The sequence below is a fragment of the Megalobrama amblycephala genome, linkage group LG18 (genome assembly GCF_018812025.1).
Source record: "Megalobrama amblycephala isolate DHTTF-2021 linkage group LG18, ASM1881202v1, whole genome shotgun sequence".
Lineage (NCBI taxonomy): Eukaryota > Metazoa > Chordata > Actinopteri > Cypriniformes > Xenocyprididae > Megalobrama > Megalobrama amblycephala.
The window spans coordinates 36,645,878-36,662,442 of NC_063061.1; the positions used below are offsets into that span (position 1 = coordinate 36,645,878).

General features: G+C 35.7%; 2 protein-coding genes across 3 annotated transcripts; both read right to left on the minus strand.

Annotated features, from left to right (window-relative positions):
* Positions 1-3,199: 3,199 nt before the first annotated feature.
* Positions 3,200-11,567, minus strand: uck1 (uridine-cytidine kinase 1). Of its 2 annotated transcripts, none has more exons than XM_048166313.1 (7): positions 11,245-11,567; positions 7,681-7,840; positions 7,412-7,508; positions 7,114-7,256; positions 4,297-4,391; positions 4,161-4,209; positions 3,200-4,071 (listed from the first exon to the last, which is right to left on the minus strand). In XM_048166313.1, exons 1-7 carry the CDS (start codon positions 11,374-11,376, stop codon positions 3,872-3,874), a joined length of 876 nt encoding a protein of 291 aa, XP_048022270.1. In that variant the 5' UTR covers positions 11,377-11,567; the 3' UTR covers positions 3,200-3,871. The 2 variants fall into 2 exon arrangements, with proteins under 2 accessions (XP_048022270.1, XP_048022271.1); XM_048166314.1 differs by lacking the exon at positions 11,245-11,567 and adding an exon at positions 9,830-10,638.
* Positions 11,568-12,695: 1,128 nt separating this feature from the next.
* Positions 12,696-13,838, minus strand: dnlz (DNL-type zinc finger). Its single transcript, XM_048165977.1, has 3 exons — positions 13,408-13,838; positions 13,178-13,317; positions 12,696-12,989 (listed from the first exon to the last, which is right to left on the minus strand). The coding sequence occupies exons 1-3, from the start codon at positions 13,696-13,698 to the stop codon at positions 12,827-12,829; spliced, it is 594 nt and encodes a 197-aa protein (XP_048021934.1). The 5' UTR covers positions 13,699-13,838; the 3' UTR covers positions 12,696-12,826.
* Between the last annotated feature and the right edge of the window lie 2,727 nt (positions 13,839-16,565).

A 16,565-nucleotide genomic window follows, 5' to 3' on the forward strand; every position in this document is an offset into this window, starting at 1 on the left:
TTGTGTTTGTATTTTTCCAACACTTGCATGTGTTTACAACTACAAGTGCCACACTATTGCCATGTTTTTAAGGGTTATACCATGATATTTTGTTAAATAGACCACTGTTCAGAAGGGGTCAGTAAGATTTTCTTTCTTTTTTAACACTGTTTATTTAGGAAAGACGCATTAAATTGATCAAAAGTGAAAGTAAACACATTTATTATGTTACAGAACGTTTCTATTTCAAATAAATGCTGTTATTTTGAACAACAAATCCTGAAAAAAAAAAAAAAAAAAAAAATATATATATATATATATATATATATATATATATATATATATATATATATATATATATATATATATATATATATATATCAACATTGATAACCAGAAATGTTTCTTGAGCATCAAATCAACAAAGAATGATTTCTGAAGGATCATGTGACACTGAAGACTGGAGTAATGATGCTGAAAATTCAGCTTTGATCACAGGAATAAATCACATTTTAAAATTTATTCACATAAGGAATAATTGACCAAGGGGCGTTGAATTATAACAAAGTCCCTTTAAGACAAGTCATTTCACTCGGTGGCCATCTTTGAAACACCTCTCGGGCATTCAAGTGCAGCTCCTATCTCTTTGAATGGGGAAACATCAAATCCTCCAAAGAGGTTTCGATGTATTTATCAATTAAATATGATTAAATTCGATTAAATTTAATATTTGTAATCGCCAGTGAAATCTGACAACAACTGTCTCACAAATTTTGTTTCTAAACGCTCAAATCATGACATAAAACTGTATTGTTCAGGCTGGATCAACCAAATGCATATGTGTCTCGTGCCTCATTTCGGAGGCGTGCCTCTGACTGTTTCTAAAGGAACCGGAGCTTCTAGCGGCCGCTGCAATGACGCATTATTTTCTAATAATTCAACAGTTTGGAGTCAATTATTCTGCTTATACTACGGTTACCACACCTTAAGACAATGTTCCAATGTTGTATTTACATGCTGCAACACTCGTGTGTGGGACTAATTTCTTACGCATCTCATCCCAAGCCTCCATTGCTAATTCCAAAACATCATTTCAGAACTAGTAACGGAGGCTTGAGCCTTGATAGCAGAATAATACAGTTATCTACGCAGTTGAGAGAGAGAAATATATGTGAAATATAGCTGCAAGCAGCAATGGCGGGCCCAAGCCCGGTGGCTTCAGGGCAACTGTGCATTATAGGCATTTAAAACGGTTAAACATAGGCATTTAAAACGGCATTTAGGCATATAGGCATTTAAAACGGTTAAACATCAAAGAATTATTTCAAAGTCATTTGAATACACCACATTTACTGCAGCAGTTGGTGCCCATATGATCACACAGAGAGAGAGAGAGAGAAAGAAAGAAAGAGTGAGACTGAGGGGGGAAGGAGGTAGGACATAGAGAGAGAGGGAAAGAGAGAGTGTGAAAAATCCACATTCATACCAAAATATCTGACTTTCTGTTGGACGGAGCTAATGACTGTTTTTAGAAAGTTGTCCGGCTTAATGAGAACAATATGTGTAGAGAGTTTGGTGACTGTAGGTAAAAATACCCCCCCACACTTTTGTCAAGAGGTGGCACTACTGAGCCCCTCCACCACGCCCATTTCTAAGGCTTTGTCCATGTCTGTTGGTTGACAATTGGTGTGTATGTTGAGTTTCATGCAATTTGAAGCATGTTAAGAGCCTCAAGAATATTATTAAAGTTTGACATGTTGCCATAGCAACAATATTTAAGATATCACAAATTCATTCACAGGTCTACATCTGCCATGTTTTGTCATTATTGTGATGAAGTTTGAAGCAAATTGGGTAAAACAATAAGAGGGTGATATCAAACCATTTTGAAAGTGACACACTTCCTGCTGCCAGTTGGTGGCGCTATAACTTTGACTCACAATAGTCACATCCATGTGATCAGACTCCTATAACGAACACACAGCTGAAGTTTCATAAAAATCAGTCAATGTATGCAGACGTTATAACACTCTTCCTGATTCCCTTTTCTCGCCATAAATTCGTTGCCTCGCCATGGCCAAACCATTCGAGATATCAAAAATCCACTGGCAATTTTACATTCTCAGTGTCTTGACTTCATGCTGACCGAGTTTGGTGGCGATCGGATTAATCGCCTAGGAGGACTATATCAAATTCCAGAGCATGTGTTTTTCAAACAACCCATAATAGCTGACTTCCTGTTGGGGTGGCTATAACTTAAAGCATGAAAGTTGTTTGGCCCAATGAGGTTTATATGTGTACCAAGTTTCATACTAATACGTGCAAGCGTGTTTGAGATATGGACCAAGATTTCAGACTTTGTTCAAGGGGGCGCTGTCGAGCCCCCCTGCCACGCCCAGGTACCACCTTCTGCGACGTCCTAATGGCCGCAGATTTAGGCCCTAATTAGCTTACCTCATCTGTGTGTCTCTAACGGCAGCAGTGTCTAATAGCGAAACTATAAGTTTATCTACATCAAGAACTGCAGTTATTACCTCGCTGGTGAGAAATGTCATGTAGCTTTTACGTTGCTAAACTATTTTACTGATTAATTCATCAGAGCAGCATGAATAACAGGTTTCTGTGCGATTGTAGTCCGTACCATGTGTACGTTTGAGAATGCGCTTTCATGACACAATAAAATGCATTTTGTTTTTATCCTATTGTTTACTATATTTATTTGCTTGGTCGGTGTCATTGTAGGTTTTGTTTCTTTTGCAGTTGTAGGCGGTAAAGTCCCACTGACATAACGGAAATCATTTGGCGAAGTGATATGGAGTTGTAATGCGGTCAAGACCTGCTAGAACTACTTTAGCTGTGCATTTCCCTGAAAATAATTGCCCTGAAAAAATAAGAACGTTCATCAGCCAATCAGATCCGAGCATACAACAGCCCTGTAGTATCAATTGTAATATTTCATGTATTTATGATAGAATAAATACAGCCTTGTTGAGCAGAAGAGACTTATCTTACTGACCCTAAACTTTTGAATGCTAGTTTATCTTGAAGTAAATTATCATGGTTAATGAATACAGTAATCATTCAATTCTGAAAAATCAATTCTGTACCATGGTACATTACCTTTATTTGTATAGCGCTTTTCATAGTACTATAAAAATCATAAAAATTGTTTGTTTTTTTTCAGACACAAAGTTGCATGTAAAAATAATGAGATGTGAAGTCACATAAGCATGTTCTCTTTAATATTTAAAAAAAAGTTTGTAGAAGAAATGCAAAACTATCTTAAAATATTCACATTCCAATTTCAGACCGAGTAACATAAATTATACAGTGGAACATTCAAAACAAAGAGACACATCAGTGATAGATTAATATTTTAAATACTAAACTATCACAAGATTCACTAGAAGTATTTTACTTCATCTATTTCATCTTATCCTAAATCTGATCAAACAGGAGTTTGTGATCTAGATAAGGCAAGAAACACTGGAACTGTTTAAAATGCCATTATACACTGCAGGTGTAATTGAAAATCTCATGTTTTATAGTGAAATTACATCCCAATGAGACAAGTCAGGCAGTGAAATGCAGTTTTTGCTTATGTACCATTGTGTTTACCCTGTTACAGGTACTGGTTGTTGTATCATTTCTGTACAGATTAATGTGATTAGTATGACAGATAATGTAGGACATTAACTATTGTACATATACACAACAGTTCCTCTTTGAGAGAGACATGACTACAGTTCAAAGGTGACTCAGATAAGCAGCAGAAGGCATTCTTAAACTCAGTGAAAAATGAACTTGACAGAGATCGTGTGTTGGAAGCATGCAGAAAAATTCAAGCTTTCAGGTTTTGAGAACTTATGATTCTCTTCTGTGTGTTTGTGTGTTAATGTGGTCGTGTGCTGGGCTCCAGTAGGGGGCGTTTTGCCGGAAGATTCCCGCCTCCGCTCGATTTCTCACTGTGTTCGGCCACGCCTCTCTTTAGACTCCGCCCGTGGGCGTGTCCATTGACAGAACCCCTCTGCCATTTGCAGATGTCACCGTTTAGGATGTCCTGAATATGCTGAACAATCAGGTTTATTGCCACTGAAGATTTAAAAGACAAAAGAGAAGCAACAGGTTTGAAAAGCAAGGCTTAATTTTATACACGCACAATTATTTTGCCTCATATTTACCCATGTTATCAACTCCACGAGGTATTATGACATCTGCATATTTCTTGGTCTGAGTTGGAGAGACATTTCAGACGTCATGAATGCATTAAATAATTTAACACGAATATCAAATGGTCACGTGTGTGTGTTTTCTCACCGGAAGGCAGAACTCTTCAAAGGCCGGTTTAACAAACGTGGTGTACTGTGAGAGAATCTGTTCCAGATCTCGGCCTCTCCTCATGTCGCGCAGAACTAAACACACAATATTACACAGACACTGTTACACAGGCAACATGCATCTATGGTAATTATTCTAATATTTAATATATTTTAATTAAAGAGCGAGGACTCATTCAATGCTCAAAAGTTACAGTAAAGACACTGATAATGTTACAAGCGCTTCCTATTTCAAAATACATTTCTGTTTCTGTTCTTTTGAACAAAGAATCCTGAAAAAAAAATGTATCATGGTTTCCGCAAAAATGTGAAGCAACCGGTTTTAAACACTGATAATAATCAGGAATGTTTCTTGAGCAGCAAATCAGCATATTAGAATGATTTCTGAAGGATCATGTGACACTGAAGACTGGAGTAATGATGCTGAAAATTCAGCTTTGCATTACAGAAATAAATTACATTTTAATATATATTCACATAGAAAACAGTTATTTTAAATTGCAATAATATTTCAAAATATTACTGTTTTTACTGTATTTTTGATCAAATACAAGCAGCCTTGGTGAGCAGAAAAACTTCTTTCAAAAACATTAAAAAATCTTACCAACCCCAAAGTTATGAATGATAGTGTACATAATTCCTAATCACAAATTTAAAGTTCCTCTATTAAGTTTTGCCCATTTTAAATTCTTAAGATCTTATTTTAAACTCTTGAAATGTACTATTTCCTAACTATAATTAATACGAACAAAACTAATAAATACAAATTTGAAATGTGTCTATGAAATAAAAACAAAATTGAACTTAACAATAACAACACTGTACCTTTAAAGGTGCCCTAGAACCCCTTTTCAAAAGATGTAATATAAGTCTAAGGTGTCCCCTGAATGTGTCTGTGAAGTTTCAGCTCAAAATACCCCATAGATTTTTTTAAATAAATTTTTTTAACTGTCTATTTTGAGCCATTATTACATATGCAACGATTAAGCGTGCGGCCCCTTTAAATCTCCCGCTCCCCCGCCCCCGCGAGCTCTCAACTGCCTTAAACAGCAAATACAAAGTTCACACAGCTAATATAACCCTCAAAATGGATCTTTACAAAGTGTTCATCATGCATACGTCGATTCCTGTGAGTGTAGTATTTATTTGGATGTTTACATTTGATTCTGAATGAGTTTAAGGCTGTGCTCTGTGGCTAACAGCTAATGCTACACTGTTGGAGAGATTTATAAAGAATGAAGTTGTGTTTATGAATTATACAGACTGCAAGTGTTTAATAATGAAAATAGCGACGGCTCTTGTCTCCGTGAATACAGTAAGAAACAATGGTAACTTTAACCACATTTAACAGTACATTAGCAACATGCTAACGAAACATTTAGATAGACAATTTACAAATATCACTAAAAATATCATGTTATCATGGATCATGTCAGTTATTATTGCTCCATCTGCTGTTTTTCGCTATTGTCCTTGCTTGCTTACCCTTGTGTAATGCCTCGATCATGGGCTGGCATATGCAAATATTGGGGGCGTACATATTAATGATCCCGACTGTTACGTAACAGTCGGTGTTATGTTGAGATTCGCCTGTTCCTCTGAGGACTTATATGAGATTTATAAAAGGAGGAGGAAACAATGGAGTTTGAAACTCACTGTATGTCTTTTCCATGTACTGAACTCTTGTTATTCAACTATGCCAAGATAAATTCAATTTTTCATTCGATGGCACCCTTAAGAATGTCTGAAAGTTATATTCAAATAAATACTTTATGTTGAAAATGCAAAAATTAAAAAACTTGCTTTAAACACCAGCTGAAAGTAAATATTACATTATACACTGTCCGGCCAAAAAACAAAACAAAAAGCAGTCGCTATTTGGATTGAAACAGGCAAATGCTTAAGTCTCTGACTGGATCATTATTGCAGTGATTATTATGTTTCTAGCATGTTATATGTTTGGCAACAGTTCTTCTAACCCTAATTGATGAAGTGTGTAGCTTTTCATTTCTTAAACAACCGTGTAGGAAGACACATCATGGCCATATTCCAGGATGTCAAGATTCATCAGGCTCAAATTGAGAAAGAATGGTTGGGAAGGAGCATGAAGAATCATTTTCACACGTGAATCGGCACCTTTGGCACAGGTATTAAGATGTGTTTTGATCGATCGTATCACAAGTGGACGACGCTAAATACAGGTGTAAACTGGGTGTAAAACGTTTTGAGCTTGTCCACTTTCAGAGGTAGTCGAAAAAACTCACTCGACCGGATTACTTTTGTAGTGGAAACTCTCATGCGGTCGAATGTGTTCGAACAGACACTAAAGACCGTCTACTGTCCGTCTACTGACCTAATGCGTAAACATTGTGGGAAGCGCGCTAGCCAGACGGGATTGAAACTTTGTCGGCTGAAGACCCAAGTTTGGTTTGAAGATGAAAAACGTATCAAGCTCAATGCTCTCCGTATGTTCTTCCAACATCTCCGTTCGTGTTCATATGTAAATTGCACAAGCTTATTTAGTCCATTAGTCCAAAAGTTGATGCACCTCTTGATGGAAATAACATCACAACATTTATTTCCATCAAGAGGTGAATCATTTTTTGGTCAAGATATTGTATTAACAATGCAAGAGTCAAGCACTCTGTAAAGTCTACCTCCAGCACATCCCATAGTCTTTCAATGAATGGACTCTTTTTCTGAAATCTTTTTTTTGGCCGGGCAGTGTATAAACCTATAAATAATACCTCCACACTTGTTGGGTTTCTGTGTGCTTTAACGATAATATGTGCGTTACCTCTGCGAGACAGGCGAACATCTGAGTCCGTGTCGACGAACAGTTTCATGTGGAACATGTCTCTGACTTCCTGTGTGTAGAACACCAGAATCCCCTCAAACAGCACCACATCGGCGGGATACACGCGTATCTTCTCTGGCAGCCTGAACACATGATTGACAATCATTAAATACTCTGTTATCAGACAGACAATAAAATACTATCAAATTATCAATGTACACGTGAAGAGACAGAGTTTCAGCATGTGTGTCATTGGTTGACGTGTCATTGTGAGGAGAAAGTGTGCGTGTGTTATTGCCTGGAATGGGTGACGAAGTCATATGTTGGAACCTCCACCACTTTCCCTTCAACTATATCCTTCAACGTCTGACACATGAACTCCGTATCAAACGCATCTAGGAGAGAGAAAACATTATAGGGCATTGAAAGCTGACACACGTGTTGCTCCAAACTTGTTTTGCTGACCTTCTATTGATTTTGTGTTTTGTAAGGACATCAAAATCAATCAACATGAGGGTGAGTAAATGACGACAGCATTTTCATTCATGGCTCAATCATTTTTCTTACCTGGATGGTCAAAGTTGTACTGGCCTTTCAAAGCTTTGGCCTTCTGTTCTGGAGTGAGAATCCGGTAGAAACTGTCCTGGCTGACGATAGTGACCTTCCTGTGGTGGTGATCCACCTTGTTCTGACCCAAAAGCTCCATGATTTTGGCACACACCGTGGACTAGCAAGAGAAAAACAGCAGTTAATGATCTGGACTAGGACCGAAAAACCGCGATACTCTCATGACGTACCGAATGCCCCCCGCCCCCTGCTGCCCCACCACCAATAATTGCAATAAGCTCCGCATTTTAATCCTTTTGATAAGAAACAATTTCATCTTTAGAATTCTGTCCATTTTATCACAAATTCAAGCAAAAAAATAATCTTTCCTCTTTAATACTAGTTACAGAATAAACATGAATGAACATCTGAAGGTATGTTGAAAGATACAACTTACTGAAATATTTCATATAATCGCTCAATCAGTGTTTCAACGGTGGAAAGACGTCAATAAAACAACTTGTCATGTAGCATTTACCTCAGGCGAGTCCACAGCTTGTTAGTTCGTCAGAGAAATGAACTCTTTCGTTAAATATATGCACTATATTAGCCTATATATTCATTATATTTTACTTGATGTCTTGATTATTTAATGTATGTTTAAATAAATCTGTGATGAACATGACAGCCACTGTGTAAAGTATTATATTATATTAATTATATTATTTAACGAATTGGAGTAAAAACATAATTTTATAATCAGATTTAGAAAGGTTAACGCTGCGTTAACTCTTCTCATTTACTTTGAATGGGTGACGTCATGCGTTGCCGAACTGAATTGTAGGTTCCGTCGCGTCGCTTCACTCACATTGCAAGCGGCAGAAGATTTCTCATCTTTTCAAGTGCCAACGCAGGTGGCAGCCAATCAGATCGCTTTATGCAGTCACCCTAGAGCAGTTGCTAGCCAATTGCGTTTGTGCAGCCAATCAAAGTAATGTGATTGGCTGTTATCACTATAACGGTCGTGTCAACACAAGCTTCAGACACGCCCTCCGTCAAGTGTTGACGCTGACGCTGACTTACTGCTGAACGTGCATTATGAATCTTCAGAGCGTTATGAATCTTTTGTGTCGAATCAGCTGTTCGGAGCGCCAAAGTCACGTGATTTCAGCAGTTTGACGGTTTGACACGCGATCCGAATCATGATTCGACACAGAAGATTCATAACGTTCCGAAGCTTCCTGAAGCAGTGTTTTGAAATCGGCCATCACTAAATAAGTCGTTATTTTGTTTTTTTGGCAAAAATATTCTTGTTGTTTTATAATATTAATATTTAACCACTGTACTCACATGAACCGATTTAAATATGTTTTTAGTACATTAATGGATCTTGAGAGAGGAAATGTCATTGCTGGCTACGCAGGCCTCACTGAGCCATCGGATTTCATCAAAAGTATCTGCCTTATGTGCAGTTTACAAGTTTGCATACAATTTGTTTGTTGATTACAATGTTATTTATAATATCTAAAAATAGCAACTGAATTTAGGCTAATAGTTTGGGCTCTGAACCTTTATTATTATAGTAATGTCCAAGTAAGTTCTCCCTACATAGTTCACAGCATCAACAGAGATAATTTTTTATATCCATAAGAAACTTTTAATTATAATTTAATTCATTTAAAGATAGAAACACAATTTGTTCAGTAAAGTACTGTTCAATTTAAAAAAGAAAAGAAAAAAAAGCGATTTTGTTTAGTTTTTTCCCCCTGCTGAAGCAAACCGTGACTTAAAAACCGCGGTATGAACCACCGAACCGTTAGTTTATCGTTACATTACACCCCTAATCTGGATTGATAGTCTAGTGTCCATTTGTAATTGCATCAGCCTGAATATCCTCAGACACTGGACACCACATTTTAAGATAAGGGCCTTTTATCTTTGCTATAGTTTATTTGTTTGTGAAAAAAATACATTTCATTGCCTATAATTACTTCCAGCATGTGCATTTCATACATTACATCACCTAAATGCAAATGCAATGCACTATATAATGTGAAGCACAAAAGAGAGACGTGTTGACTGTAACTACAACATTTATAAGTTTGCATGCATTAAAACGCCAAAGCCAGCAGTATGCATCAGTTTCCACCATGCATGTAGCGTCTCGTACCTTTCCACTGGCTGTTCCTCCGCTCACCCCGATCAGGAAAGGACGGTGACGCGGCCGCTCGCTTTCACACAACAGTCCGGCTGGATTCATGCTGCTACAGTTAGAAAAACTGCGTTTCCTTCAAGTATGGAGCTCGGGTGGATGTTGGGCGGTGTGTGATCGAATTCCGCCTGGTTTCACTATCAGCCACGGCCGATTAAGTACTCCAGTATTACTGTACTGGTTCGCATCGGTTTAAGGGACATGACATTCTCTTCCAGCACGGGGCGCTCAGTGACTCAGACAGACAAGTCCCCATTGAGTCTCATTCAAATCTCATGATGTTTTTTGTCTTACTGGAGGCATTTGTAGTCTGGAAAGTATCATCTTATGAATCTACGAATTCCCGAGATCGATTCCTGACATAGAAGCGGAAACAGCATCATTCGTTTTTGTAATAATGTCGTTTTAAACATCCTTGTTTAGTAACCGCAAACGGCTGTGATCGGTCCGTCCTACTCCAGCGCTGAGAAAAGTAACAGCTGTCATGTGACCATTCTGCCTACGCGCCGCTTCAGGATAATAATCTACAATTGTGTACAGATAATGAGACATTTTAATAGAAATATGGCACAGAATTAAAAAGTAGAACAGTTATTTTATCCTCACAAATTATAGCATTCCAATAAACCGCGACCTTAGTCGGATCCCCGCTTCATCGTTGAGCGCCACTCTACTTCCTCTTTCTGTTTATAATGGTTTCGCTTCGGGACGTTAATGCTGCGTCACACCACGCTGCGCAAACTCCACAAAACTTGTAAACAAAGCCATCACTTAGTGCAAATTGTGTTAAAAATAATTTATTCTGTTGTATTAGCCAGAAATGTGTTTGAAAATAGACTCTTTTCATATTAAATTTATAACTATTATATTAGCTACTGTTCCTTTAAAAATTTTACATTAACTAAATATACATTTTCAAAGAAAATACTCTTTTAAATTTTAAGAAAGTCTCTTCAATGATGTAATACTTATAATAAGTGTTGGGTGTAATTAATTAGCTACGTAATTTAATTTTCCCTTGAGAAAGTAGTGTATGTCTCTTCATTTTTTTTCAGTAATTTAATTACAGTTACTTCTGATGTGACTTTAGAACAATTCGTTACAAAACAAGAGGATTTAATGTTAAAATGTATGTTTTTAATGTAACCTTGTTCCTTTACACACTTTGGTCAGTTCAAGATTAATTTATGTAATTGTATTGTTTATTTGAAAGAATCAAAAGTCCAGTTTCATGTCTATCCTTTTATTGTTCATCTGGTCGAGTATGATTTATGGAGTAATAAGTAATCCAATACATTTTAGAGAGAGTAATTAGTATAGTAATCTAATTATACTGTTGAAGCAGCTAGTAATTAAATACTTTTTTAACTTACCCAACACTGCTTATAATGTGCTTTAGTCCATTTCAGAATTTCCAAACCTCTTTTGCTTGTAAATGTGTTTTTGTTGAAAAAAATAAACAAACAAAAGTGTTGCAAAACCAGTATTGATTTAGTTGTATTCATGTTTATCAGTCGCTGATATAGTGCAAGTCATCTAAAAATATAAGGACATTAGAGTGAAAATATTGCAGTGACCACAAGGAGGAGCCGAACACTTAAAAACCTTCAAAGTGATGAGACGGTTGTTTTTCAGTGCTTTAAAGAGTTAGTTCACCCAAAAATAAAAATTCTGTCATTTATTACTCACCTTTGTGTTTTTCCACCTCTGTAAGACCTTCGTTCATCATCAGAATACAAATTAAGATATTTTTGATGAAGTCTGAGAGGTTTCTGTCCCTCCATAGAGATCCAGCACAACTACCACTCCAAGGTACAGAAAGGTAGGAAAAAGACATAAGTACTCCATGTGACTCCAGTGACTTAAACTCAGTTTTATGAAGCGATGTGAGAGCTTTCTTTGTGCAAAAAACATAATTTACCACTTTATTTACAAAAATTACACATGCGTTTTGTGTTCAGATTTGCGCGTCAACAACGCACATGCGCAAGTGTTCACAAGAGAGCATCACAACGCATGCGTTTGCATTCACGCGAGAGCTGGCATTGTGTGAACACGCTTTGGATAATATTATTTTGTAAATAAAGTGGTAACGTATGTGTTTTTTGCACAAGCAAAGCACTCACATCGCTTCATAAAATTGAGTTTAAAGGGTTAGTTCACCCAAAAATGAAAATAATGCCATTTATTACTCACCCTCATGTCATTCCACACCTGTAATGCCTTAGAACTGAATCAGTGACTCGGATCTCCTATCAAACGGCTAAACATGACTTTGGCACTCCGAGTCACTGATTCGATTCGTAAAGCTCCGAAACTATATTGTTGAAAAGTCGTTATTTTGTTTTTTTGGCGCACAAAAAATATTCTCATCGCTTTATAATATTAATATTGAACCACTGTACTCACATGAACTGATTTAAATATGTTTTTAGTACATTCATGGATCTTGAGTGAGGAAATGTCATTGCTTTGAATGCAGGCCTCACTGAGTCATTAGATTTCTTCAAAAATATCTTAATTTGTGTTCTGAAAATGAACGAAGGTCTTACGGGTGTGGAACAACATGAGGGTAAGTAATAAATGACATTATTTTCATTTTTGGGTGAACTAACCCTTTAAGCCACTGGAGTCACATGGATTACTTTAATGATGTCTTTACTACCTTTATGGATTTTGGAGTGGTAGTTGCATTGGATCTCTATGGAGAGACAGAAACCTCTCGGATTTCATTAAAAATACCTTAATTTGTGTTCTGGAGATGAAAAAAGGTCTTATGGATGTGCAACGACACAAGGGTGAGTAATAAATGACTGAATTTTCATTTTTGGGTGAACTAACCCTTTAATATGAACAACAATATAAAAAGTTTAACAATATAATACAATGAACAGCACTCAAAACTGATCATTTTAGACGATATAAATGTCCAGTGATGCAATTCACAAATGTCAGTCATGTTTTGTCCGAGCCGTCGCTCAGATGTGGTGGATTCTGTTCATCTGGATCATTTCTTGACGCCTCCTTTATTGATTCCTCTGCAACAATTTCCAGGGCCTCGTTCCCTTGAACTCTTCGGACCGATTCTCCTTTAGCAGCAAGGATCTCCTCAATGTTTCTATGGCAACACAGAACACACAACAGTCAACTTCACAACAAAGTTTTTGTCATAATGCTTTAGAAAGATGAGCTAGGGGACAAGTTTAGAGGAAAACACTGTATTAAAAAATATTTTTCTTTTTAGTGTTTAACATTTGCACGGATGAATCACACAGATGAATCGTTCATGCACAGGAACAAACACACCTTTTCCCCTCCAGGTCAGAGAACCAGTTCAGATTATCAGCGATGACGTGGTGGTTGTTGCATCCAGGGCACGTTACTATGACAACACCCTTGTGATAGGCTATCTTGGATATTTTCTTCATGGAGCGAGTGGAGCACACCTAAAGAGACAAAATAGACTGAGCAATATCACCTAGTCAAACGTTCCCCTAGCTAAAGAGTCCCACATACACAAATATAAATGATCTTACTTTGCAGGTGTACACCAGGTGATAGTGCGTCGACTGCACCTGTCCAATGGCGTCAGTCCTGCACGCAGAGGTTGTGAAGCTCCTGCAGAAACTCAATCTGCCTCCATTCTGTGACACAGCGAACCCCAGTGATGAATTAGTAAGGTGTAAGGAGGTGTTTGGGGCTCTTCTCTGTGCCTCCTCATGTTTGCCTCTCGCAGGACTGTGTGTTTTGGTTACAGACAGACATCCCGTACCACGTGATCTGGGTATTCTCGGTCTGAATACATAGAAAAATAATCGAGAGCTCATTATCGAAACGTTACCAGACTATTTAAACTTTTTAAACACACGCTAACGTTATATCTCTATTGACATGCCATATCTGCTCACACCGAGTTGAATCACTCGTCGCTTGCCGATGACGACAGAGACGCAACGTCAACCCGAAGCCCCGCCCATAATGTTTATTTACAAGTGAATTTACATGTAGATTACGTCAGTTTGAGATGAAAGATGGACATTAAATACATTTAATATACATTAAAATAATTAATTATATAATTATAACAATCGGAAAATTTTAAACAGTTTAAATATTTACTTCAAATTATATTTGACCATTAAAGAAGATGAATATACAATTATATAAAAGGAAATATCACAGGTTAACAACAATATCCAAGATTTATCAAATTGGAAAAATCAGAAACATAGTTATAATATGAGGGCTGTTTAACGAATAATCGCATCCAGAAAAAAAGTTTGCTTACATAATATTTGTGTGTGTACTGTGTATATTAATTTTGTATTTATAAACACATACACATACATATTTAAGAAAAATATAAATATAAATATTTGAAATCAATAAATATTTTATATAATTTAAATTATATATAAATATATAAATGTAAATATTTCTTAAATATATACATGTTGGTGTATGTGTTTATAAATACAAAATAAATATGCATAGTACACACACATAAATGACATTTATTACCGAGTACTATCATAAACTATTTATTAATTAGTTCCCTCGATTTACTAAAGCGTGCGAATGCTTTACTATTTCATTCCCTTGATTCATAAATCATGCGCATGATTTATAAATCGAGGGAACGAATTAGTAAATTGTGCGCACGATTTAATTTTTTTTCTTGCATGTCATGTGCGGGGCTCCGTACATATTGTATCTAAAAACAAACTTTTATTTTGTATGCGATTAATTGCGATTAAACATAAATAATTATTTGTGAAAAAAAATTTATCACAGAGGACACAAAAACAACATACGCACATACAACAACCTAATAATTTAATAATTCCAACATTTTCCTAGGCATATATAATACATAATATGACAATGTGATAATTATTAAATGATTAGCTGGTTTTGGGTGTGTCTGTAAGATTGTTTTCCTGACCAAATATGTTTTTTTAATATTGCTGTCAGACAACTCAAATTACATGACTTGCGTGCTTGAAGGGAGAGGCTTGTATATGCCAAACTTTGCTCACAGTGTGTTTCAGTGACGTCATAGCCAGCTGACGTCATAAGAAGTTTTTAAAGTAAAATCTTGTACGCATACAAATACATACAAACACATTTTTGGTGAATATATATTTAATTAATTATGATTATTATGCTATTCACAGTGGAAAACATTCCGCAGATAAATGTTGTAACATCTGCTTCCGTTTTGATTGTGATGAGGAGAACTGTATGATGTCATGGTAACTTCATATTTCCGTTATTCAACAGTTGTTGTGACTTTTCTTGACTTCCCGCGCGTCTGTGTCTTGCGACAGTTCCTTCTTTTACAGTAAACAGTCAAACGACCTTCATCTCACAAGGATAGTCTGCACCGTCCGCTCCACCCTGCGTCAAAGTCACGCCCGCTTGTGCTGTATCAGCGCAGCCCCAGTCAACGCGCCCGGTCGCGCCGCAGTACAAATCCTACTATGGCGAAGAACCGGCTCATGAAAATTAATTGACTCGTCTTGACGTTGCTCGGTAACGTTCTTGGAATGTCCGTCACGTAACGTAATTAAATATTCATGAGCACAGCTTTCGGACCTGAGGGAATGCAGATGTGTTAGATATTTACCTTATTTTATATTGGAAAAGGTTGCTACAAAAATTCAGAAAGAAGGACAAATATCTTTAAAAAAAAAAAATCGTAAAAAATGTAAACAGTTTAAATCTTTACTTCAAATTATATTTGACCATTAAAGAAGATCAATATAAAATTATATAAAAGGAAATATCACAGGTTAACAACAATATCCAAGATTTATCAAATTGGAAAAATCAGTTCTATAGAATAATATGAGGGCTGTTTAACTATTATTCGCATCCAGAAAAAAGTTTGTTTACATAATATTTGTGTGTGTGCTGTGTATATTAATTTTGTATTTATAAACACATACACATACATGTATATATTTAAGAAAAATATAAAAATTTAGAAATCAATAAATATTTTATATAATTTAAATTATATATAAATATATACATGTAAATAATTATTAAATATATACACGTAGGTGTATGTGTTTATAAATACAAAATAAATATGCATAGTACATACACATATAGTATCTAAAAACAAACTTTTATTTTGGATACGATTAATCACGATATATATATATTAGGGCTGTCAAACGATTAATCGCATACAAAATAAAAGTTTGAGTTTGCATAATGTGTGTGTGTGTACTGTGTAATTAATACGTATATAAATACACACAAATTAATGTATATATTTAAGAGAAATATGTTATTTATGTACAAAATATTTTTATTTATATATAATATAAATTATCTAAAAATATAAATTAATAAATATACTTGTTAATAGTTCTCAAATATATACATGAATGTGTTTGTATTTATATATACATAATAATTACACACAGTACACCCACATACAAACTTTTAATTTGTATGCGATTAATCGCGATTAATCATTTGACACACACACACACACATATATATATGTATATATATTAAAAATGTATAAAATATATCTAATTTATAATATATAAATATACTTATATGTGTGTGTGTGTGTGTGTGTGTGTTACGTAAGATACGTAAAATATGTATTTTTATATTATAGCCTTTTAAAATTATTTTTATTTATTTAAAATTATATAAAACTCACTAACTT

What these genes read in the sequence shown, in the direction of transcription:
- dnlz (XM_048165977.1), bottom strand. Translation starts at nt 13,698, where the DNA reads ATGAGCTCTCGATTATTTTTCTATGTATTCAGACCGAGAATACCCAGA. An exon ending in ACCTGGTGTACACCTGCAAA is followed by an intron (nt 13,318 to 13,407) that starts GTAAGATCATTT and finishes TTGTCTCTTTAG; the next exon opens with GTGTGCTCCACTCGCTCCAT. An exon ending in TCTGACCTGGAGGGGAAAAG is followed by an intron (nt 12,990 to 13,177) that starts GTGTGTTTGTTC and finishes GTGTTGCCATAG; the next exon opens with AAACATTGAGGAGATCCTTG.
- uck1 (XM_048166313.1), bottom strand. Translation starts at nt 11,376, where the DNA reads ATGAATACAACTAAATCAATACTGGTTTTGCAACACTTTTGTTTGTTT. An exon ending in TTGAAGAGTTCTGCCTTCCG is followed by an intron (nt 4,210 to 4,296) that starts GTGAGAAAACAC and finishes TCTCCAACTCAG; the next exon opens with ACCAAGAAATATGCAGATGT. An exon ending in TCGTGGAGTTGATAACATGG is followed by an intron (nt 4,072 to 4,160) that starts GTAAATATGAGG and finishes TTAAATCTTCAG; the next exon opens with TGGCAATAAACCTGATTGTT.